This window comes from Dicentrarchus labrax, unplaced genomic scaffold (genome assembly GCF_905237075.1).
Source record: "Dicentrarchus labrax unplaced genomic scaffold, dlabrax2021, whole genome shotgun sequence".
Classification (NCBI taxonomy): domain Eukaryota; kingdom Metazoa; phylum Chordata; class Actinopteri; family Moronidae; genus Dicentrarchus; species Dicentrarchus labrax.
This window is the reverse complement of record NW_026136721.1, coordinates 20,207,578-20,232,409: the sequence shown is the minus strand read 5'-3', so window position 1 is coordinate 20,232,409 and position 24,832 is coordinate 20,207,578. Positions and strand designations below refer to the sequence as shown.

General features: G+C 42.4%; 1 protein-coding gene across 5 annotated transcripts in view; it reads right to left on the bottom strand.

Annotated features, from left to right (window-relative positions):
• tnrc6c2 (trinucleotide repeat containing adaptor 6C2) overlaps window positions 1-24,832 on the bottom strand; it is a 56,908-nt gene that overhangs the window by 29,553 nt on the left and 2,523 nt on the right. For 4 of the 5 annotated variants that reach the window (XM_051384184.1, XM_051384187.1, XM_051384185.1 and 1 more), the window contains exons 2-4: window positions 14,669-14,769; window positions 14,285-14,306; window positions 3,041-3,451 (exon numbers count right to left, since the gene is read on the bottom strand). In XM_051384184.1, coding sequence (XP_051240144.1) covers window positions 3,041-3,451; window positions 14,285-14,306; window positions 14,669-14,731 — 496 coding nt within the window. In that variant the 5' untranslated portion in view covers window positions 14,732-14,769. The remainder of the gene's footprint in view (window positions 1-3,040; window positions 3,452-14,284; window positions 14,307-14,668; window positions 14,770-24,832) is intronic. The other variant, XM_051384189.1, reaches the window with a different exon arrangement.

Here is a 24,832-nt window from a genome sequence, read left to right as displayed (position 1 = left end):
AATTAGCATGATTGTTTTTTTTACCTTATGTGTGTAAAGTACTCAAAAAATGGTTGGAAGAAATGCATTTAACCTTAGGACATCTATCTACTGTGTGTGTGTGTGTGTGTGTGTGTGTGTGTGTGTGTGTGTGTGTGTGTGTGTGTGTGTGCGCGCGCACACATTCCCCTTTAAACTCAGAGACAGCTGGCCTGCAAGGCAGACACGGATCTGAGAGGACAGAACTGGGTCAGACTAGTATGTTCTTACTGCTGCACAGCCACTACATCTATGTGAATGTGTTTGTGTTTGCATGCGCAAGTACAAAAGTGTTGGAGTATCTGAGTGGAGCCATAACATCGTCACATCCCTTTGGGCCACAGTATCCTCACCAGAGAGGTTTAGAAATGTGCCCTCAAAACAGAGTTCATTGCTTGCTTACATTGAGGAAGGAAACTAATCTGTACTTGCACGCAGCATACATAATATTACACATGAACATAACATGATACTGTGATTTTGATCAAAGTTGTATACCTTTACATTTAGAAAAAGAAGAATTTATCTTCTCTTACTTATGATAATGATGCACATAATTCTTTAATGGTTGAAAAAGTTCAAAACACAATCTGCAGTCTGGCAAAATTCATAAATAGGTGTTCTGTTGGATCTCCTTTTCAGATCCTTCATATTGCCACAAACACAACCACTGCAGTGAGAACTGGTAATTACAGAGTGGGACCTGGTGTAGTACTTTTATTGTTATCTGTGGCAATTGAAAAAAAAGTTATTTTTCAATCTTCTACTCCAAAAGCACCACTGGGGTTATATCTACAAGTGCAGAGTAGTAAGTTTAACTACAATGTCCACTCTCTAAATTATACATGCCGGAATCATTGTAACAACATGGTCACTAGCTTGAGGCTATTAGCTGAGCGGGCAGGAAAGAACAGGCTGTGAAGGGGAAGCCCTTAGGACAAGAATGAGAGGGGAAGTGGGAAGAAACCTAGCCAATGGCTACTCTGCCACAGGCTGTTGTATTGAAATGCTCCTGAGAAAACCAGGGTGAGGTAAAGGCCAAACAAGACAACAACTGCTGGACTAGGACAAAAATAACTATATATATATATATATATATATATATATATTCTATATCTAAAAGGCTTAGAAGTATTGCTTCTCTTGAGTGGGTTAAGATTGCAGCCAAATTTAGATCCTGGCCCACAGCTCAATAAACTAAAACTAAACAGGTGAGCAAAGAGAGGAAATGTAATAGAAATGAGAAGCTTTCCAGCTTCTGAACTCATAATTCCAGGATAAAACAAATTGTTCTAAATTATAAATGTTTAAATATTGTTTGTGAAATGTTCATTCACAGCATTATTCATTAACCTTTAACTGCACAGAAACGCATTTAAAAAAGCCTCATAAAACTGTGTGTAAGTATATGGACTGATAAATGAGGCACAACTTGCAAAAATCACTAAAAGGCTACACAGACTTTAAGCTTTTGTTTGATGCTGTGATTGGTGGCTTAGGCCTAAACACAAGAAAAACGGCGACTAGACGGAGCATACAAGCACCAGTTGCCTCTGTGATGCAGAGGGCTGTAGTTTGCTGACTGGCTAGCCATGCGCCACAGCTGCTGCAGATTTGTTTACTGAGTGCCTGGTGTTCTCCAAGCAAATGTTGAGTCAGTAATGAAAGGCAGCACTAAGCAGCAAAGGAGCATTGATGAAAAGAAAGAAAATAGAAAAGAAACAGGGAGAAGAAAAACCCAACAAAGATGCCCGCAGATGCTCATGCTAGCTCCTGCTCAAAAACTTGAACATGAAAACACTGTGTGGTGTGCTACAGAGATACCCTTGCATCTTCAAAGTTACAGTGTGTTGTGTTAGAGGATGTGAGAATATGGTTATGATTGCTTTGTGGACAGGAAGAAAAAAAAACTCTTTAGAAGAATGCCAGGCTGTGTTCAGGATATCAAAAAAAGCTGAAATAATGATGGAAATCAAAAAATCTTAAGCGTGCACATGAGAAGAAACACTAATATTCACTGACTGACAGGAATACAGCTGTAATAATGATATAAATAACTCATGGCCATCCTTTCTTTATCAACAGTTAGATACAAACACACACAAGCTGCAGTACAATGCGCATCTTAAGGCAGATTCAGCATTAGTGATCTTAGGGGCCACGAGTAAGTTCAATAAAAAGTTAATAACGCTGGCTACAGAGGTCTGAGAGTGTGTGCATGCATGTGTGTGGTTCTGTGAGTCGAGAAAAAGAGCACACAGAGGCTTAAACATCTGAACCATGTTCTTCTAACTTGGACAAAACAATCCAAACAAGATTTCCCAAGGCTTTGAAAGAATTTGCTGTTATTATTGCTAGTGTTATAAGCACCAGATCCAGACTAACTGCACAGACCTACTTTGGAAACAGTTGTCAGAATCCTTTCAGAAGGCCAAAGAAAGGGAAAAGGAAAAAGCAGTCAACTGAAAACAGCTTAGATTAGAGTCTTAAATTTGAATTTGGTTTTAATTTGGTCAGCCTACCTACATAATTTAGGAGCTGTATCTAGTCATTATTTCATACTGGAAGTGAAGGTGAGCTGTTAAACTACAATTATAATCACCATAATTTATTGTCCTGACAATGCAGTAAATCTCTCAAAGCTGCTTTTCATATCAGTGTATATGTCCCAAGGCAAACTGAATACAAACTCTGAAATGAAGCTAAATGGGACTGGATAATCAAAACCATTTATAATCTCCAACACATTTGTCTTACAAAATTTGGGAAAATCAAAGAAAACGTAACAAGATGCAGGATGATAGATTTAAAGGACGAGTTACGCAGTGAAATGTCACTAAACATGCAGCCAGTATACAGCCAACATGCACCGCACTGAAAAACAACATCAAACTAAATGAAATTTTAAGATGAGACAATCTTAAAAAACAGCCACCATAAAAGCGTTAAAACAACAACAACAACAACAACAACAACAACAACATCTATTTCAGGGCAATTTTTTTACTGTACTGACACCAACCTGGGTGGCGTTTGCCCACAGTGGACGTGGCAGAGTTTGGGGTAGTGCTGCTGGTAGTCGTAGAAGAAGAAGAGTAAGATGATGAGGGCGAAGAGGAGGAGGAGGAAGAGGAGGAGGAGAGGGTGAGAGCGCTGAGGGCTCCTGCAGGCAGTGGCTGGCCTCTCTTCAGTAGCTGCCTGTGCTCCTGCTGGCGGAAGCGCGGGGGCACCTCTCTGGGTGGGTAGCGAGCACTGGCAGAGGACAACTGGCACTGCTGCTGAGGGGGAGTCTGAGTCGGGAGTTGGCTACTGGAGGAGGCGCACTTGCCATTGCCAGAAGAAGAAGAGGAGGAGGAGAGGGGCAGCGTAGGGCTGGCGGGGTGGAGGTGGTGGGGTGGGCCAAGACTGGGCTTAGTGGGAGCAGGCTCTGGCACTGGATGGATACAATACACAGGCACACAGACACATACAGACAGACACACACATACACACACAGAGAAAGACACATACAGGTAGCAAGGTATTAATGTCTGGGTTAACTCACTATTAGCCTTTTATATCACATAAATATATTTGCTGGGTAGTTTAGACATTGAAAACATGTTTATGTTGACATTTATGTTGAAATGTCTGTCAGCATATAAGCAGTGAAGTTTTCCTGAGCAGTAGTCCAGTTAAATCAATTCCTTGGTAACCCAAATTCTGTTTTTTAAGGATTACTGCACTACAGTAGTGGAGATAGCACAGAAAATAGCTAACTTATCAAGTTATATTTTAGAAGTATGTGACGGAAAAGGAGTACAGTTAACGATATTCAAAGTCCTATTTATGGGGAAGATCTTTAAAGAATGAACAGCAGACATGTTTCATTTTCATTCATTGTTCATTGTATTTTATGTAAAGTAGCACTTATAGCACTTATTAATAACGGAATTTGTTTGCCTGCACTGAATGTTGGCGTGGACTATCCCTTTAAGTTAACTGCCTCGTGCAGCCTTTTGTCGAACATATGTTACGGGCCCAGACGCACTCTATGAAAAGGTCATATTTTTTCTGCTGACTGAACAACGACACACACACAAACACATGGAGACACCTCTTTTCCTCTTCATTACACTCTCTTCTCTTGCTCTCCCCCACAAACACATACACAAACACTCATGCACACACCTTTCCCTGCTGGTTTGGCCTCAGTCTGACCCTTTCCCTGTGGTTGCAGTGACCAGCCAGCCGTCTAATTGAGCGTTAGCCTGAAAGGTGTTATTATTAGCAGGACCTTGATAGCTAGCAACTAAACAGATTGGCCCGGCTAAAGTTTCCTCTCCAGGGTGCTGCAAGCCTCGAGGGAAAAAACATTCTGACCTATACACACTGAATATTTCTTATTAAGGAAGCTGAATAGGGTGTTGGAGTGAGTCTGTGGGTGTATATGTAAGTTAGAGTTTAGGTGGAGAGGAAAACCTTAACTCGATCTGGTACAGCAGCGCTCTACCTCAGAGTTCCCTGTTGCACAGAAATAGCGGCTTTCATACTGGCTGTCATTAGCTAATGACCTAAGAGCTGCACCAAATTGTGGTTTCTTGTTTAAATGCATGGCAAATAGAGTTTTTTTCTATAGTCCCTAGATAGATATGGCTGTCCTACACAACAGCTGAGACTGCCCTAACTCAAGGGAGGGCAGAGAGAGATAGAGAAAGACACAGGTTGTGTGTGTGTGGAGGGATGGGGATAATTCTTTTTAAACCATGAAATAGTGGGAAAAAATGTTAATTAAATAAAGCTTCACTCTTTCCAGTATGAGAGTCTGAACTGTTCATACAGCGGTCCTGTGCTGCAGTGCTGGCACACAGTTACAGGCACACACAGGCAAAAGCTGCCACACTGGAGGTTAAAGCAAATTCAGAGCGCAGAGGTATTCACTGTGCCTGCCAAGAGCTTGTCTGAAAAGCACGGCTAAAAACAGAGGCCCTTCTCAGTGATCACGACACTAATCCAGATGGCTGCCTACCTGCTGACACACAGAAACCGCGGCGATATGTAGGAAACTTGAATTTGCATTAATACCGACAAATCGGGTATATATATGGTATAATATGGAGATAACTATGTATGTGTTAGTATTCAAAGGCAAAACATAATAGTCTCTCTTTTCTTCTACAGATGGCCTTCACAGACACGCACACACTGACATGGCCTTTACATGTTTTTTAAAAAAAACATTCAAATGCAATAGACACAAAAAGACTTATTTGAACCCCTTTTCGCCAATGAGATTTTAGTCAAACAAACATGCAGAGACAGGGAGGGAGAGAGAGAGAGAGAGAGAGAGAGAGAGAGAGAGAGAGAGAGAGAGAGAGAGAGAGAGAGAGAGAGAGAGAGAGACTTCCCCCCCTCCAGCAGTAACTGGCTGGCTGTTGACTTGGAACTGCAGCTGGTGACGCACATCTCTGATTAAATTCAGCACAGCCCGCCTGATGCGGCCTCGACCAATCAGGCAGCAGGGCCGTGAATACACGCTGCCCTGCCCCCTTTCCTCTCTGTCCTCCGCACTCCCCCCCCCACCCCCACCACCCCCCACACCACACCCCACACACCACACACACACACACACACACACACACACACACACACACACACACACACACACACACACACACACACACACACACACACACACACACACACACCTCTGTCTTTCCATCAGTGGGTTGCTCCAAAACCCCACTGCTCTCTCCTCTTTTCTATTCTGTGTCTACCAGTCTCTCGGCTTGGTGTTCTCTGCTCACTACCTCTGGGCCTTTATCCATCTTGATCCCTCATCTCTTGTGTTTCCGTCTCTTTTCTCCCCTGTCTTGTTTCTGTCTTTTTACTTTGCCACTGCCTGGTTTCCAGTCCTCTGTCTCCCCGTCTCCCCACTCCGAATCTCTCCCCTCCACCTAACCTCTCTCTCTGCTTCCCTTTTGATGTGCACATTTCTTGGACCCCATCTCTCCTTTTCTTTTCTCCTGTTGTTAATTGTGTGTAGACTATATATAGACTAGAGACAGAGCATTTTAAGAAACCCAGTGACCTTTAAATAGGAACTTAATGTTTAGTTTTGTTTTGGTTCCTGGACTCTAGCTCCTGCCACTGAAAAGGGGCCTCGACTCAAGGTAACATTTTCCAATGGCCCAGGAACTACAAGGATGCAGTTTGCTCTAATAATAGATATTGCAGGTCACTGCACAAATTGAAGTCTGGCTACTGGGACGGTTTGTGGGCAGAACTCATTCAGATTACATGCATATACTGGTTCTTGCTAGAATTAGGCCTAGGCAAGTGAATTTCATTAAATGTTTTTGGAATTTTTTGATTAATTTATTTTCGATTTTGTTTTTTTAAGTTAATGTAGCACAGTCCAGACTACTTGACAATCAAGAAACAAAAGTGAAATTAAAGTAAATCTGTAGCAGGTGACCTACTTCGAACATGCACATCTTTCTGCTTTCTGCTTCTCTCAATCTCCTCCTCCTCTGCACATCGCTTTTCTGACATACATCACAGTGACACAATATTTTGCTGTCTCAAACACAACTCGCCAAAGGAGCTTCCTCAGTTCTTGGAATCTCTTAGTTCCCATAACAATTTGGTTGAAAATACACATATGGCTGTTACTCAGTCAGCTCACTGTTTTTTTTCTACTCCCAGTCAGGTACAGGAAGCAGATGAACCCAGAAGACACAGAAAGACACACAAGTCCCTTAGTTTAAACGTGCCTCATACACACCCAGCTTCACACATCCTGTGTTTGTAATGTTGTAGTAACAAGGGTGCATCCATGCTGTAACTCCCTTTATTTGCAGATGACAACATCTTATTTCTTCTGACATATTTCTATAAAACAATCATGAATCATGATTTAAAACCACATTGTCACAAACTTATTCAATTACATTATTCTATGCTTGCAAAAAGGAAAGTGCTGCTATAACACTATCCCGCTGGGTAATGTGTAACCATCTATGGTGTAATCTGTATTTAACAAGTGTATCAGTGTTAATGCTCTCACACAGCTCACATGCAGCTCCTCTCTGCCCTGAACAAACATAAATACTTTTACTGAGAAATGTCTTTCATTTTTAGGAGGAGAGATCTTTTCTTACTCCATGATGGATGGGTAAGTGCTTTTGAAGAGGCGGGGGCGGGCTGTATAGGAAAAGACTATGAAGGGAGCCAAAACAGAGAAAAGTAGGGAAAACTCTTCGATGACAATGTGTCTGTAGGAGATTAAATAAGGAAAGTGAGTATGATGGTTACACTTACTGCCTGTGAAAGGCAATTAATTCAACACAGTAAATTAGAAAGGTTACAAGCTTATTGCATTTGAACTCAACTGCATAACTAACAGCTTTGCAGAAACAATGTTTCTGTGCTTATTAAGCCCTTACTAATTGACAGCTTTTAATATCAAACCTTTCCTTTAAATATCTATTTACAGGAAGCTTTTTAAGAATTCTACAAACTGACATTTTCACTGATTTTCATTGAGTGTTCCTAAAAGACCCGACATCAGGGGCTCACCACGGGCTATCTGCCCAACCACGTTTGACATTGGTAACTTATAAATGAAAACAATATGCAAAGAGACAAAACATGGAAAAAAACAGACTGCTGAAAATAATCATTGACATAGGTAAATACAGAAATATTTAAGTAACAGCAGTGCAGGTGTTGTGAAAAACAAATTTAGACTTTTGTGTGGTGGTGGCCTTGGTATCTCTAATTGACGGTGAAAAGGAGAGCCAATTAAATAAGCATTTGTATCAAGTGTGCTGTAAATTCCATTAAACCCTCCAGCTGAGGCACTCTCTGCAACCTTGCACCAAACTTTTAATTACAGCCCTTCTTCACACTAAATGGTTAATTACACACAATGAGAGCAAGCCAGGAAAGAGCAATGGTTTAAGAATAGAGATCAAGTGAGCATAGAAGGCAGAGGGAAATGCATAAAGGAATCAGATATAGATTCAAAATCCACAAACAAGGCATAATTGGCAAGGAGGTAAGGAGCCTGTTATAAAGAACAACTGTGATTGGTTCACTGAGGCTAGTGCCAGGCAGTGCAGGTTCCCATATCCCTTCTGTCTATTGTCTGCAGAGCCACTTTATTATGCAGCCATGTTTATAGAAGGGGGAGGGATGGACACAACACACAGGCCTATATGCCCTACACAATGGTGCATTTCTTGATCCAATAAAGGCTAAGAGGTAGGGAAGGTAAGGACAATACAGCAGGTTTTAAAGTGGGCTTACATCTGTGCACAACAATTTTAGACATGCTGTTTTTCACATGGTTTTATAGTGGTAAACAGCTGTGTGCATCAATGTTTGCTTTTAGCTTATGAAAACAAGCTAAAGAAAAGAAGATGCCCTCGTGAAAGTCGTGAAACAAGGTCTACTCAATGTTGTCCAAGAAACAAGATCAATAAGGAGGTAGAGGCACGAATAGATGCATTTTCTAGGTGAACAATATACACACTCTGAAAACAATACATGTTTGGACTGAGTTCATGACCTTATCTACATCACACCTCTCATTTCCTTCCGCAAATTCTCTGCTGAAGCAGATTTGGGCTCCATACTCACTTCAACAGCAATATAACTACTTCCCCTTCAATGTAACTCATTACACCACTTTGGTCTATAATCCACAAAACTAGTGACTATTTTCTCTTTTACGTGGAAAAGTCACAGTAAATCCTTGCTAGAGACCTGGCTCGAAATTTTGAATAAATCATTTTAATGGAATCCAGACACTAATCCCCTTTGTATTGAAATTTTTACATTATGTAGTGTATTGGAGTGAAACATTACTGCTACCGCTATTTAAACTACAGGAGCACATAGAAATGAGACTTGTTTTTTTGACATCAAGAGGACTTTCTAGTCACAGAAGGCAAATGTATGTGCATGTTTAAATGCACACAGGGGAGGTCAAGTGGGTGTGTCTCTATGAGAGCCCATCTGTCAGTTTTAGAGAAAAACAGAAACAGCCTCACTCACACACAAAATAAAAGGCAAAATTTCTCACCCCTCACCCTTCCTATAACTGGCCATTGCTATAGAGACGGGCAGTTGCCTAATGCACCCCCATTTGCCTCTTGTGATCCCCTGTGCCTCCTGTGACCTCTTCCCATACCACGCCTCTTCCACCCTCTCTCCCTAATTAGTGACTCCACCCACTCTCCATGCCAAGTCTTAGTTATTCCTCTCAGCTGTGCCCCGGTTGAGATTATGACAGAGTTGCCCAAAGAAACCCTTTTTTTTTGCCTTTTAAGCTAATAGTAGCTAACTCGCTCTCTGGGTAAAGAGAGCTTTAACAGGATCACACCACACCTCCATCTGAGGTCAGTGCCTGAGGGCAACAACTGCCTGAGGATACATGTCTTTTGAATTTGATAGATATGTAGCATGATTCAAGATATCTTAAACTTTTTAAGGCTTAACCCCAAATGACAAATGTCTCCCACAGTCAGAGCCCCAAGGTCATACCTGGAACAGTATGAGTAATATTCCGAGGCATTAAACCTTACACTATATACAACTAATACAAATCTGATCAAGTCAAATTCAACTGGTAGAATAATATGGTCTTTTTTAAATCTTCTGTGGTATAACGGCTGTTTGACAATGGCCTTTGAACCTTACAGACACACATATACACCTTGGCCTCAAAGCACAGGATGAACTGTCATTCACATCAGTTGAGCTACGTCCTATTAATCTGCCTGATATTTAACATGAAGCAGCTCACTGCTGGGGGAGGAGGAGATGATGGGGGAGGGGCAAGAGGCACCGAATGGGCTCTCTTGTCAGCCGCTTGTGAGTGATCATACAACATGAATACACAGAGAGGAAAGCATTGTTTGAGTTGTGCGCCCCTCTTGTTTCCATTCTCTCTGCCCCCTGTCTTTCCCTCCATCCCTCACTCTCCTCTAGCACTTGACATGCATGCGGGGTGAGCACACGGGGGGTAGAGGAAAAACAATTATGCTTGGCAGTCATAAATCCACAGGACGTAATTCACGAGCTATTCACTATTAATTCATCGAGTGTTTATAAATGTGGTTAACAGAAGAGAAAAGCAGCCCGAATGCTAAAGTAAATTAGCCTCTAATTAGATTGCTATTCATGAAATTCCCATTCAAAAGTGTTGACGCAATTAATAGCATGTGAAATTGCAAATTAAACCAATACAGAATTATACGACGCACTCGTGTTTATGTGCGTCTCTCGCCACTTTGAAAAATATAATGCTGTTATCACCGTGGTGACATCATATAAATATGTTTCTCCTCAGATGTGGTCACCGGGTCCCAGCATATTGAGGGTGAAATGAAACAGGCGCACAAAGCAGCGTGGGTAAGGAGGAAAGTGAGAGACGAGGCAGTGACAGGCATTACATTTGTTCTCTAACCTTTCAGCAGTGAAAAGTGCGTAAGCAGCAAAAATGGAGGGTGCAGATTTTCTGATTATCAGTGTATGGGAATGCGACAGATGCACTGTGGTATTTACTGTGGCTTTCTGTGCCTGCGTGTAGCCACCTGTTTCATGAATTGCATTTGTGCAACTTCCTGCTTGGGACATGTTTTCTCATAACTTCAATAATATTTGTGTGTGTGCGCGTGCAAGAGCCACCACATCTACTATATTATTGCCTTTGCTGTTTTGCAGTTCCACAATGTAGGCACTTGCTTCTGTCACTGAGAATAGATTGTGGATGTCTGTGGGCATCTAGGAGCACACATCTGCAGCTTGGCCGATACATACACTCATCACACACTCCTGTGTGTGTGTGTGTGTGTGTGTGTGTGTGTGTGTGTGTGTGTGTGTGTGTGTGTGTGTGTGTGTTTGTCTGTGTTTTGGTATGTGCATATTTTTGTCAAGGTTGGTAGGTATGTGTAGCAGTCAAACTGACTGATTGTGATTGCAGTGGTGGCAGAGATTGTGATGAAACTGCATGTGTGCTGGGGGTGAATAATCAGCATCCCTCTGAGGTAATGGGGACTAGGAGGGAGGGTAGGAGGGAAGAGTGAGAGGGCCCTGCTTCAGAGGTCCAGCCAGAGTGTGTGTGTGTGTGTGTGTGTGTGTGTGTGTTGAGGGAGTGGGGGGGTGGGTAGGGGCAGTGGGACACTGCTCCTGGAACCCTGCGTTCGGTGAAGCTCCATGCCTAATGGGGGGCAGAGAAGTTAATTCCACTGCGCCGAAGCTTTATCTCATTTTCATACATATGAACGCGCCGGGCCGAGATCGATTACCGCAAACAAATTGAAATGCCTGAGACCAAGAGAGGCCTGCAGAGAGGAAAGCAGAAAAAGACGCTGAGGATAGGGGGGAGGTGGTGTGCATGTGTATGTGTCCATGAATTTCTGAGAGTGTATAAGGAAGGCAGAATTCACTGATATGGATGGGGAGGCACAAATCACTACCGCATACTAATTTTCTCCCCTCCCGCATATACACACACCTCTATTATTTAGTGACACGCATTAAAAACTCAACTTATTGCAGTTGGTGCCACCTTCCTTTTAAGAGATATTGCAGATGGGAGGTTATGAGCAAACTCACAGAGGTCCTGATGGCTCACTGAACGATAAGTCTTCAAACAGGCCTTTTTCCTCCTATTTTCTATCTTTCTGTCTGCATGAGTACGCACTACATACAGACAATAAGTTTCTCATTCTATGTCCCCATCTTTCTCTTTCTCTCATTAAACATACCATAAAATAAATGTCTATGTCATTAGTACTCTTCCATATTAGCACTGTCATTGACTCCCGACAGTCATTTTTGGCACTTGTCTAAAGTGCTCACTGCTTCATTACCTTCTTTCCTCCCTTTCCTTCCTTCATTTTTGCTTTTATCTGGCCATAACGCCCTGTTACACTTCCTTTCCTTTCTCCTCCCTCCTTCTTAGCTATGCCCCTGTCGATGGGCCTCTCTCACAGGAAGAGCCGTCAATATTTCCTCTCTGACTCTCAGCATTTCCTTTGCTGCTCCTGCCAGAAACACTTGGTACAGCCGTACACACATCATACACTGCAGTCGGAAAGTATTAGGGCCGTGATACACCTTCCATTGTTTTGGTTCTAATCTGGCACATTGGATTTGCAATTTAACAATGAATATGTGAATATGAGCTTTATTATACTGCCTACATTTTAGAACAACACAGAGGCACATAGATCATAAATGGTTTTCTATAACCAAACTATTATCAAAGTCAGTCTCTTGACCTCCACCAAATAACTGCAGCACAAGCCTTTCAGAGCATCTCCAGGAGAGATACCAACTGTGTGCTAAACTAAACTAGCTAACTAAAATTGGACGGTAATGTTTAAAAGTCGCCACAACCCCAAACTGTTCATCATCTGTCAATATAAAAAGTCTAATTTATAGCTGAAGGTCAGCGCTTTAAACTCATAGTTGTTTCATTTCAAATTCAATGTGCTGTAGTACAGGATCAAAACACTGCACTGTAGAACTGAATGTTTAAACACAACATATATGCAGACAAACAGAGACGGACCCAGTATTGCACGAAGAGCCACCAACTCAGTGTGTGACGTTTGTTGATGCCCACATAATCCTTTGGGCTATGTGGATTGTCGCCATCAAACACAAACCTCTCCTGGCTCCAGGTCCAGTCCATCACGCTAAATTCAACACATACCAAAAAACTCTCCAGCCATTTCTCAGTCAACAGTCTAGGTAGACTATTAAAGAGCAGCACTCATTGCATTGGAGAATTACCACCACTAACATATACCATTGAGCAAGGCATTTTATATCCAATCAATCTTCAAGTAAAGTTTTTCAGTGGCTACCAAGTGTGAATATAAACTATGTGAGCATTCACTCTCAGCAAATAATATTAAAGACAAAGGGTGCACACTATTAAATCAGTTTGATCTCTCCTAATGTCCTCCGTTGCACTCTAAAAACTACTTGTGACAAGGACCCGTTGTCTGAGTACTATTCATACAGTTACTGTACATATTTTGGACAGAATCATAATAAAACATTGAGATCTTTTTTCCAGTTGAAAACCAGAAACTTGGTTATTAGACCAAGCTCACAGTCAGGGCACGGGAAGGGTAATTAAATTGACAGGTCATGGTTCAAGGCAAGCTGTGGTGACCTTTGTTGAAGCCCAATAGTTACACCCAGATGGCCAAGCTGCAGCTCAAACATGGGGAGGATAGGTGCCAACAGACACACCAGGAGGACTTAAAGGTAGCCACCTTGCTCAAATTCTGTGCCGTCTTCTACCAAACCAGATCATGCAATAACAAAACCTATGTCAAGCATTTTGCATGAATTACATCATCTCCAACTGTAAATGCAGAAAACTCACCAGAGTGGTGCTAGGTGAAGAGACAATAAAGCAGGATGCTATGCACAATAATCAACACTGACCAAGATGTGTGAAAATTCAGGTCTAAAAGAAAAAACAAATTGGTGTGCATGTACACAAAGACCAATCTATTACTATAGCTGTGAGAACATATCACTTACTAACGTAACTTTGGATTATAAGTCTATTCATTACAGATGTTTATATATCTCTTGCCTCAACATTTCACAAATATTTAAAGCACAAGCCTGTCACTGGGACAACTGCGAGCAGCAGATGTAAAACTGGGTTTTTGTAAACATTTCAAATGAAACTAAAGCTAATTTTACAGCACTACACAGAGAAAATCTATGTTTGGCATTTTAAGAGGACACCAAGGGCAAGTGAGGACACCGTTCTTTCAGTCCTACTCTTCCTGCATTTCAGCTGAACTCCATGCCCTTCTTTTATTCCACTCCTCCTCTCCCTTCCTCCCTTACCCCATCCCCCCATCCCCCTGCCCACACCACACTCAGTGTGCTGTCTGGGTGCCCTCACGCTTCACTGCCTGGTGCTGCAGGCACACTAGGCGTCACTCTGCATCAGACTCCACTGTATTTGCTCTGCTGTGCGTGTGTGTGTGTGTGTATGTGTCTAAGAAACATCAGTCAAACGGCACAATTGTGCATGCATGTGCAAACTGTGTGTGTCCATCTGTGTTCAAGAACGCTAAATGCTATGTGTGTATAATGCATGTATAATATATGTGTGTATGCTTTTATGGGTCATTGTGTGTTAATCAGAGCTGATTAATGTATATCATTGGATGGAATGCAATTTTAGAAACTGAGACAGATGAGAGGGTTCAGTTGACTTGATCATGATACTCACCTTTGGGTTTCTGATCAGCAGCCTGCAAGAAAAGAGAGAGACAATTGACCTAAGAACTTGACACAGTGAGGGACAATCATTCAAAACTGTAAATAAATTAAATGTGTTATGACAAAACCTCAAGCTTTAATCAACATGGAGGGACTAGTGTTACCGAGTAAAGTGATCCAATCATTTCAAACTCATTCAAAAGAAGTCAGTTGTTGTTGGTTTAGTGGAAGTTTTCTGCCAACAAATCAGCCAAATCAAATTTTACTAAAAAGCCATTGATTATCATTAGAAAGGATTGGAGGTTCACTGTACCTGTGCTTGCTAGCAGACTCAAAATAGATATGCACAGCTTTTTTAATAGGTGTGTTGTGTGAACGTAATTTTCACCTTCACCTTTTTCTGAGCGACGTCCGTCTTGGTCTTTTCTTCTTGTTTTTTCCTTTTCTTTTCTTCCATCAAATGGTCCTCTTTCTTCTGTTGCTTGCTTTTCTCAGCTGTCAAACAAGAAAACGAAAGAGTAATGAGTAAAAATGAAGGAGAAGACTAAAATGTAGCTCAGATGCTTCAGTGTCCTTCACTTTTTCAATATTTCAATTATGTGCTTCGTAGACTTTACACAACTATGGCATTAAAACACATTCACATTGTCTGCACAAAAACAATCCAAACAAAAATGTTCACAAGCCCCCCCCCCCCCCCCCACACACACACACACACACACACACACACACACACACACACACACACACACACACACACACACACACACTATATAAACTTTCAACCCCTTCCTTTTGATCCATGTGCAAGTCAGAGCCAAAGTATACTCAGGGTCTGGAAAAACTTTTCCATCCACAATCGTCAGTTCACAGTCAAAACTAAAAAGGAGAAGATAGACTGGAGGGGTACAAAAGAGGAAAAAGGGAAACTGAAAAGAAAAAAAAAGCTCCACATACAAGTAACAGAGATAGATAAAGATAGAGGGAGACAGAGAATGAACATTAAGAGTGAAGGCCAGCGTAAAGGGCTGGTTTAAAGACCGCAGAAAACGGCAAGAAAATAAAAAGGCAAGGGATTAAAAGGACTAAAACGAAGTCAACGTAAAGGCCAAGAGACTTACAGACATAAAGACATAAAGCCTTTTTACAAAGATCTGTTTCCAGTGGGCGTGAGTCAAACTAGCCAGATAGCTAGCCCAAGGGCAAGGGAAACTAAGTGCTTCATTTCAGCCTGTATTTCCTTTGGCTCAGCTTTAGTGACAGCTCCTGGAAAGTATTAGAGGCATGAGCTGGGCCATAGGGACTGAATGTGTGTGTTTAGTCTTCACTAAGTGCAATGGACACTAATCTATAATACACCACTATGTGATATCAAATCAATGATACAACCCTCTAAAATGTGCAAATATAATCAATTATCTTCATGTCACTTTAAAATAATGGCCTACTCCTATTTGCTGGCCATCCTGAAAAGAGTTCACACACACACACACACACACACACACACACACACACACACACACACACACACACACACACACACACACACACACACACACACACACACACACACACACACACACACACACACACACACACACACACACACACACACACACACACACACACACACAGCTTGTACAAAAGGCCTTTGTGGCTCTTCATCCTTGTGAACTGAAGGAAATGACTGTATTCGATCTTTTAATGGGTGTGTAAAACTCCTGACAATGGAATTTGTCTCAGAGAGTCCTGTTTGATCAGTTGTTAGTTTATTATCTTGCATTACAATGTTGGGCTGTGTAAAGTGTAATAGCTAAATGATGATATTCAAATGTGGTTGAATGTGCTGCTTTTTTTCTGTTTAATATATTACTGTCAATTTCATACCTTTGGATTTATGTTGATCAGACAAAACAAGCAAATATAAGACATCACCCTTGGGCTCTGAGAAATGTAATGTTATTTGAAAAAAAAAAAAAAAGAAGAAAGACAGATGAATTGATACTGAAAATTCTTAGTTGATGCCCCAATATTGATTGTATGTGTATGTGATTATGTGTACCGTCGCTGACAAGTAAACTAAACACAAAATGTGCCTACACAGGGCTTGGATATGAATCAAAATCTGAATGTATGAATGAATCATAATGCTCATAACAGCAGATTAATGAAAGGACTGCCTCCCACTGTGCTGCCCACTGGCAGGGGGAGGGGGCTGTCAATCAAAAAGACAGGAGAGGCCTCAGAGAGACTGTCTGATGGCGTGGTAATATTGCTATGGCAGTAAGGGAAAGAAAGGAAGAGAAAGAGTAGACAAAGGTTGGACAGACATACAGATTGGCAGAGGGAGAGAGAGAGAGAGATGGAGGAAGAGAGACACTGAACACTGTTGTCAACAGTGAGTTAAGAGCCAAACCCTGGGGAAGACTGCCAGACTAGTGGCCATTGCAGCACGGTAGAATGAAAGAAAGGAGATATCCCTACATTACTTTTTTCCTCTTCCATCTGGATTTTCTCTTCCTCATTCCCTCCTTCTCCTTTCATTGCTCTCTTGTTCTCTCTGTTTCTGTCTTACATCCACACGGTCCTATTTTTCATACTGAGGAGTCTGTGTGTATGTGTGTGTGTGTGTATGTGTGTGTGTGTGTATGTGTGTGTATGTGTGTGTGTGTCATTGTGCTATCTCAGCAGCTAGGGGAAAGCAGCCCTCAGGTAATAAATAGGACCTCAAATTATATGTGTGTGTGTGTGTGTGTGTGTGTGTGTGTGTGTGTGTGTGTGTGTGTGTATACACAGATAATTATATGCAGTATGTGCAGTAGTTTATTTGTCATTCTCTTCCGGTATTTGAACCCGTCAATCCTCTCCCCAGTCATCTAGCATGATGGTAGCACACAGCTACCAAATGCCTGTACCTAAACCTATTCAACACTATGACACGACTATAAAACAGAGGATAAAGGGCTGGGGGTAGGAAGACAGTGATAGTATGCAAGCAGAGATGGAGATGGGGGATATATGAAGGAAGAAATTGGCTTCTGCCATTAACTCATTAACTGTGTTTATATTTTTCTTTCACCATCAGTTGCTCGTCACAGTGCCTCTCTCTAGTATAGCTGACCGTGTCATCCTGTTAGTGTCCCCATTAACCCCGCAGATGATAGAGGATCTACCCTATCTGGTTACTACGGCTGTTGTCACAATCTGAACAGGGTGTACAAATACTACAACAGCAGCACAGCCGCACAGCAACATGCATTATCTATCTAATTTCATATGTGTCAAAACACTCATATTAATCAAGCTCATAGTTAAAGGGTTGTTGTTTTTTTTATTTTACTGTAACATTGGAGGCAGCCTTGTAGAAAAACAGTTGTTATGTGAAATATGAGAGAGCGGACAGTTGTCTTTTGAGCTGACGTAGTCAATGCCAAAGTTAGCTTCGCTCCTGACCTCCATTGCTCCCACATATATACTTACCTGCCTCTCCTTGTGTCTCTCTCTCTCTCTCTCTCTCTCTCTCTCACACAGTACTGCTGACACCAGCACCTCCTCAGCACTGACCCTGGGGTGTCTCTGTGCTGCCTTTCAGCATCAGGTTTAACCTCGGTGGCAGTATGACACTGCAATTAGGAAAAATAGGTCTATGTTTTGAGTTTACTGACCTACACGGACAGTGTGTCATTTAGTCTTCTCTTATATTTAAGGGGCTTAGATCGCCTTAGCTAACATAATGTAGCCAGTAACTGAACCAGTAATTATTTAACTCTTGCCCTTAAAAACAACGGCCAACAGCTAGCCTCGATAAAAAGTCAAAAGTTATATGCTTCCCAGCTAATGCAAAATTGTTTTATTCACATGTAAGCTAGCAAGCTGTTCACCAATATGTCTTATATGGCTGTGTATTGTCCAAAGTTGTGTGCAAAACTGGCAAGTGCTTTCAGTCTGTTGGTCGGTCAAAAAATAGCTTCAACGCACGGGCTAACAGCTTGTTAAAACACAATGTCGCTTTTTCTACATTAAATACACGCATACATGCAAGGCTAGCTGTCCCTACCCACCCAGTTCTAGACAAGGCAGGTTAAGCATGAACTTCCCTTTGTATTGGATGCAGTAAAACAACATGCATCTCTGCTCGATCTGATGCTAGAATAGGCACACTGACAAGCCAGGGTCTTTGGAGCCAACATTCCCTGACATTAATAAAACATTTCTACAAGAAATACAACATACGAGTGCCAAACTTTTTCCTTCCTTTTCATCTTAAACTTCAACCTATTCTGTGATCCTACACTGACTACAGTGGCTTTTCTAAAGAATACAGAGTTGAGAAGGAAAACATCCAAAGTCTCAGAAAACTTGGGCCACTGGGAAATTGTGAAGAAATTGCAAAGCGAGGCAGTATCCCCTCTTCCTGTGCTGCACAAAACAGTTCTATATCCTGGGACTATTAGGGCTAAGCTATAGAGAAGGAGGCATGACAACAAGAACACACTGTACAGGAATGAAGGGGCTAGAAACTCACAACACACACAAATCCAGTCACACAGACACACACACAGGGAAGCCTGATGTACAGAGGCAGGAGGCAGTCTGTCTGATGCCTGTCTTTTTCCATCAGGGATGGAGAGGGAGGTGGGAGGAGAAGGAGAGATGAGGATGGGGGGGATGAGAGGAAGGGAAAAAACAGGCGGAGGATGAAAGCAGACGCAGAGAAACACCAATTAAGAACGACAGCCGCCGGAGAACCAGACAGGGCACGGAGAAAAAGAAGAGAGCTGGAAGAGGGAAAAGACAGAAAGAATCCTCACTGGAGAGAAATGGAGGAGTTGGAAAAAAAAAACCCGTAGCAGTATTGAGGCTGGCAGACAAGGAGAAACAGGGAGATGAGGAAGGGGGAGAAAGAGGCACCTAAATATCCATGCACCTTGATCACTAGATCCAGAGAACGATGCAGGGAGGAAAACGAGGGGGGGGACCAAGCAAGGGTGATAGAAAAAGAGAATAAGGGGAAGGGGGAGTAAGACTGAGGAAGACAAAGGGAGGGGAGACACCGAAACCAAGAGAAGCTCTAAAAGGGGAAAGAGCTGCGAGGAAAAAAATGCAGCTTCACATGTTCTGAACGACTGTCAGATAAACCGCAGACACAACACTGATCACAAAGGAGGGGGAGATGAGGGAGGAGGGAGAAAGAGAGAAGACACTTTTTTTTTTTTCCTCTCTGAAAAAAAGTAATATGGTCAGATCATGGCCACAGAATGTGGTAAATCCACTCTTCACCAACATTACCATTCAGCCAGCCACCCATTCCTGCGGCGTTAGAGAAGCCACAGGGCTCTCCTGAGCCTTATTACATGAACGGGAACATTATCATGGACAGCCCTTACCTGGGGAATAGTTACTCTAAACCTGCTACTGCTGCTACAGACCTCAACTAGTGGCCATAAATGTGTGTGGGTGTGAAATTTGTGTTTACTCGACCTGAACAGCTTGGGGAAAACAAGCCTGTAAATTCCACAGCTGATAAGCAATAATAACAATGTTGTTGTTGCTGGGTGTTTCCATCCCGCAGTTACACCAACAGTCTCACTGGCCGCTTGGTTTGTAAGTATTCTGTGCATACCAGCTTTGCTTTCAGCAGGTGGAGAGAGTGGCTTGTGAGAATATACAGCACACTTTATTGTTACTAGACAGGACTTGCTCAATGAACTATGGCAGAAATATTCTTGGTTGTTGGAATCGGCAGACGAGGGACCGACTGAGGGCGACTGGGTGGGTGGAGAGCGCCGATGAAGGGGGACACAAGGTAGAGAAAGAGTCAAAGAATTGGATAGTGAGAGAGTCAGACCTGTGCTATAAATAACAGCTTTGAGGTTTGCCTCCAGAAAATTAGCTCTCAGTGTCTTGGCTGCTTCCTCTGCCAAGTCGATATGAAACTTTAACACGATGGCAGCTCATTAAACAGGAAAACAGCACAATGCACAAGACCAAGCTGGCCTGCTCCCTGCCAGCACCACAGCTAAAGCTTATTGAATTCAAGAAGAAGCTGTCAGGCGGAGTGTGTTGGTGTACGCGTTTGTGTTTCCTTATGACTGCTTTGTGTTTATGAGAATATGCTGTCGTGTTTTTTCTGCATATGCTTGCGTATTTTGCTTATTTGTTTTAATCTGTGCACCTGCCTGGCAAATTAGAGGCTGTGAGGTGAATCCCTGTCTAAAGGTCTGGATAGTTAAGAAGTGCTTTTAGCATTAATACAATGTCTGACCTGATGATTAACTTTAAGCAGGAGTGCCTCAAACTTCTTGCCAGAGGTCAAAACCAAGCACCTTAAATGTAGACTGCGTTCATTAATTAAGCTTTTTAACACGGTGACAGATGGTATTTGTTTCTGATTGGCTGGCTTTTAGCAACTCAACCCGTATTTTGGGATACCTCAAACTAGGGCTGGGCGATAAATCGATTTTATCGATTAATTCAAATTTGTAGTTAAACACGATTTATTTATTTATCCACAACACCGGCGCTCCCTTTGGGCTCCCGTGGGTCAGAGTGCGCTGACCCCTCCCCCCGCCTCTCCACAGATAAACACAATATGGCAGCAAGCCAGGATGAGCTCGTCCCCAAAAAAGGCACAGTGTCGTCGGTTGTTTGGAACTGGTTTGGTTTTGTGGCGTCCGACAGCGAACAAACCACGACCCACTGCAAAGTTTGTTTGAAAGCTGTCGCAACCAAAGGTAGCAGTACGACCAATTTATTCCAGCACCTCAAGCAGAGGCATGCAGCCGAGTGGGAGAAATGTTGCTCTCTGCGAGATATACAGGACCGCAGCCCACAAACACCCGCTAAAAAACAGTCTACAAAAAAATCGATTAAAATCGTAAATTGGGTTTGGTGTGAAAAAATCTGAGATTTTATTTTTAAGCCATATCGTCCAGCCCTACCTCAAACATAGCTCTGGTCACCATTCAGGATACAGGATATCAGGCTGCAACTAACCATAGCAACAAGTTAAGTTAGACTTAACAATTAAATTACTGAGCTACACACAGATACACACAGCGTGAACTGGAAACGTTCAGATTCAATGTTTTGTATTCTTTTGAGCAGTCATGTCAGAAACACAACAATGCACTTCCACCATAGAAAATAATGGGACTTAATGATAAAGTACCTTCCCTATGCTCAAGCTGCATTATTACTGAGACCATTTTTACTTGGGTTACATGTGAATCCCCTTACAAAAGCCTCCTTTGTCAGAATCCTAATTTATCCAACTTACAAAACATTACTGGTTGTCTTATAAATACAGCATTGTTGTTTCCACCATAATAGAAATATACACATGGGGAAGATGTTAGGTTTCCCCATGTACTCATTGCCTAATTAAGATCCACTATTCTTTAAAAAATGCATTAGTGTGGCTAGGTTTTCTGTTCTGTTGATGTCAAGGTGTTATTTAAAGCAATATAGTGTAGTGAAGAGCAACTGCTTGCTTTTGCACATCCCTTAACTGATTTGTGGAGGTCGGGAGGAGTTAGACATTATAAGGGTCAGAGAGTGGTCTTTGACATCTTAACACAGTGCCCCCGCGTATACACACGCACACAAAAACAAACAATATCCCCTGGCTAATAACATAGACCCTGAAGACACAGAGAGAAGAATGTAAGTGACAGCCTCCTCTGTAAAGCTGCAGGGGCGATGATTGGGATGTAGAAAAAGTAACTGTACCTCATTAAGAGAAGGGAAAACTGAAAGTAGCGTGGCCAAGTTTATATCTACAGCAGAGTAAAAATGAGGTTGTTTGGTTTCATTGACCTATTGTGAATGAGCATCTGTCATCCTGAGATCTACACTCTCAATAACTTCAGTTATACCCTGCAGATATGCGTTACAGCTCCTGACATAGTTCTTAATAAACTGAGAATACGTGTATATACACAGTCATTTCAATATCAAAACATGAAGTTAAAAAAAGACAATATGGCTTGTTGGGTTAACAGCTTACTCCCCCCAATACTTGGTTTAATTAATATTAGGCTATGCAATTGCATTAGTCACAACTCAAGCATCGCAATAAATATTTTGTTGATAATTGATATTACTATTGATGATTGATAAGTTCATTGAAGTTGATATTAAGGCGGTAAAACAGTCCACACAGCAAACAAATTACTCGAGCCAACTAGCCCTAGCCATGGCCCCACCATAGGTGCAAGGAATTTATTTACATAGCCTTAACTGGGGGCTTTGGAAGTGCTGTAGGTTGTCTAATGTTGGTTTGCAGCAGGAAAAGGGAACACTAAAGGTTGGAAGTGCAGCATATTCTCTGTCCGCTTCTAAGTGAGGGCCTTCTCCTCTCCACGTCTCTCCAATTAGCCGACATGGAGCAGAGGGAGGGAGGGAAGGAGGCCCCCACCAAACTTCCGTACATTGAACATTCCCCTGGACCCCTGCCAAGACTCACAGGCAGCAGCTCGCCGGTTTCAGCTCTGCCTCCCCCATACCGGCCTGGCTTACCCCTGGTGGGCCCCCTAAACCCCTGCCCCCTCCCTTGGCACACAAGTTGGATCAGAGGGAGGGGGTTAAAAAGACCGCTAACCCCCCGCCGCCCCCAAGCACCCATCCCTTCACCAGAGATATGTATACATGAGAATACTGGTCACAACCATGGGGCTCAAACTGTCCCATCCTCTGATAAACGGCCGTATTATTTCACTGTATAAAAAGTGAAGGCAGATTACACTCTGCCACACTTGCCATCATGTTGAATCTGAGGCTGAGAGTACTACAAGATAAGATTATGACTATCATAACATGAGATTACGGTCTCATACCAACACAGATCAGTGTCGGACCTGTGGTGAACCCTGGTCTGGTTAAACCGTGTAGACCCCGTCACATCAATGGTAATCCCTGAGACGTTACGTCACATGAAAGAAATGGACAGACTAGAACCAGAAAAACCACAGACACGAAACTATAAACACACCCCTCACAGAGAAAAAACCTGTAAATGTCAGAGTCAGTCTGGGCAATTGAAAGTGTTAATGACAGATTTATACAGTTTGTTTTCAGGGTGATATCACTACTACTGTCAACAAAATGGTCAACACACACTCCCCCCTCACTGGCTCTCACAGAAATACACAAGCACTCCTCATTTAGTACAATGGCAACACCAAATACACTGCCACCCTCAACTTCAAAATAGCTGTCCATAGAGCAGAGGAAGAGGATAATGGCTTTTGGCAGCCTCCAATTGAATCCAGCTGATTCTACTGTAAACACCTCCCTACTGGTGCAACACCCTGCAGCAGTGTTAAGCATGTTATCTATCAGGACTGTGCCAGTTGTTTGAAAAGCCTCATAATCACAGGCTCAGTAACTACCACGGTCTGGACTGGGCTAAGGTCAATTATGGGGGAAAGGGATAGACAATACAAGCCACTTTTACCAGGACATACACAAAATGTCTAACGAGGGAAATAATTAACTTTTTATTTGAAATCTCCAGGGTAAGTAAACTAACTGCTGTAAAAAAAAAAATTTAAAAACAAAAGAACGGAAACAGGGTATGGGGTATAAAGTGACATCAGACGAGCAGGCTCATTCCAATTACATTTGGTCCTGTAGTAGAAACCAGGCTAATGAGAGCAACCTGAGGACTGCGCTGGTGTTCTTGTTTTGTCTATAAAGGGTCAGAAGAGGGAAAGCAAGCTTTGGGTTTCCTTTAAAGAAAATGACCCTGCCAATTCAGTGATAAGCGACTGCAGATGGAGTTACTGCCAGGGTTTGCCCTCATGGCTTTGTTACAATACACTCTAATCAAAACAATGTCTAGATGCCAACAGCCTACAGCCTGGTTGGATCCAGAGCCAACATGGGTTATGGGTTTCCTGCTAGTGCGCTGCCAAAATGGCAAAAGTAGTAATATAATTCACTGAGTCTGGGCCTGAGCGAGAGACTGATTTTCTCACTTTGGGTCTTTTTGCACTGGGAAAGAACCAATTCTACACCCCAATATTAAGATAATTTAGAGTTCTGCGATTTCTGTGTCCACATTTGCAGATGTTGGCATAGCTTGATAGACTATCCATATTCTCCATATACTATCAGTGCACCCAGTGGATAATTTATGTATTCCCCTAGAATTAAAAACAAAAAAAAAGACTTTTATACTACTCCAGAGACTTAAGAATTGTAAGAAGGTCACTGCTGACATCTTGATTGCAACACAACATGTCTTGGATTGGGGGTGACCCCAGTGCTGGTGACTTGGCGCAGATACATACCCCCAATTTGCCTTAGTGCCCTCCAGATTAGCCACCTGCTTTGGCTGTAGTGGTAGCTATGGTGCTACAGCAGCAGTGTCTGGGAAGGGTAAGCCTAACTGTAAGGTATTTAAGAAAACTAGCAGACTCCCTTCCTCCTCTTACCAGGCTTTAGGTCTTTCTTTTCTCCCTATTCACTAGTTTTACATACACACCAGAGGGCCCCTGCAACATCTTTTCACAGCCACCCCCTTACTGCGTGCTCTTCAGCCTTTTGGAAAGAT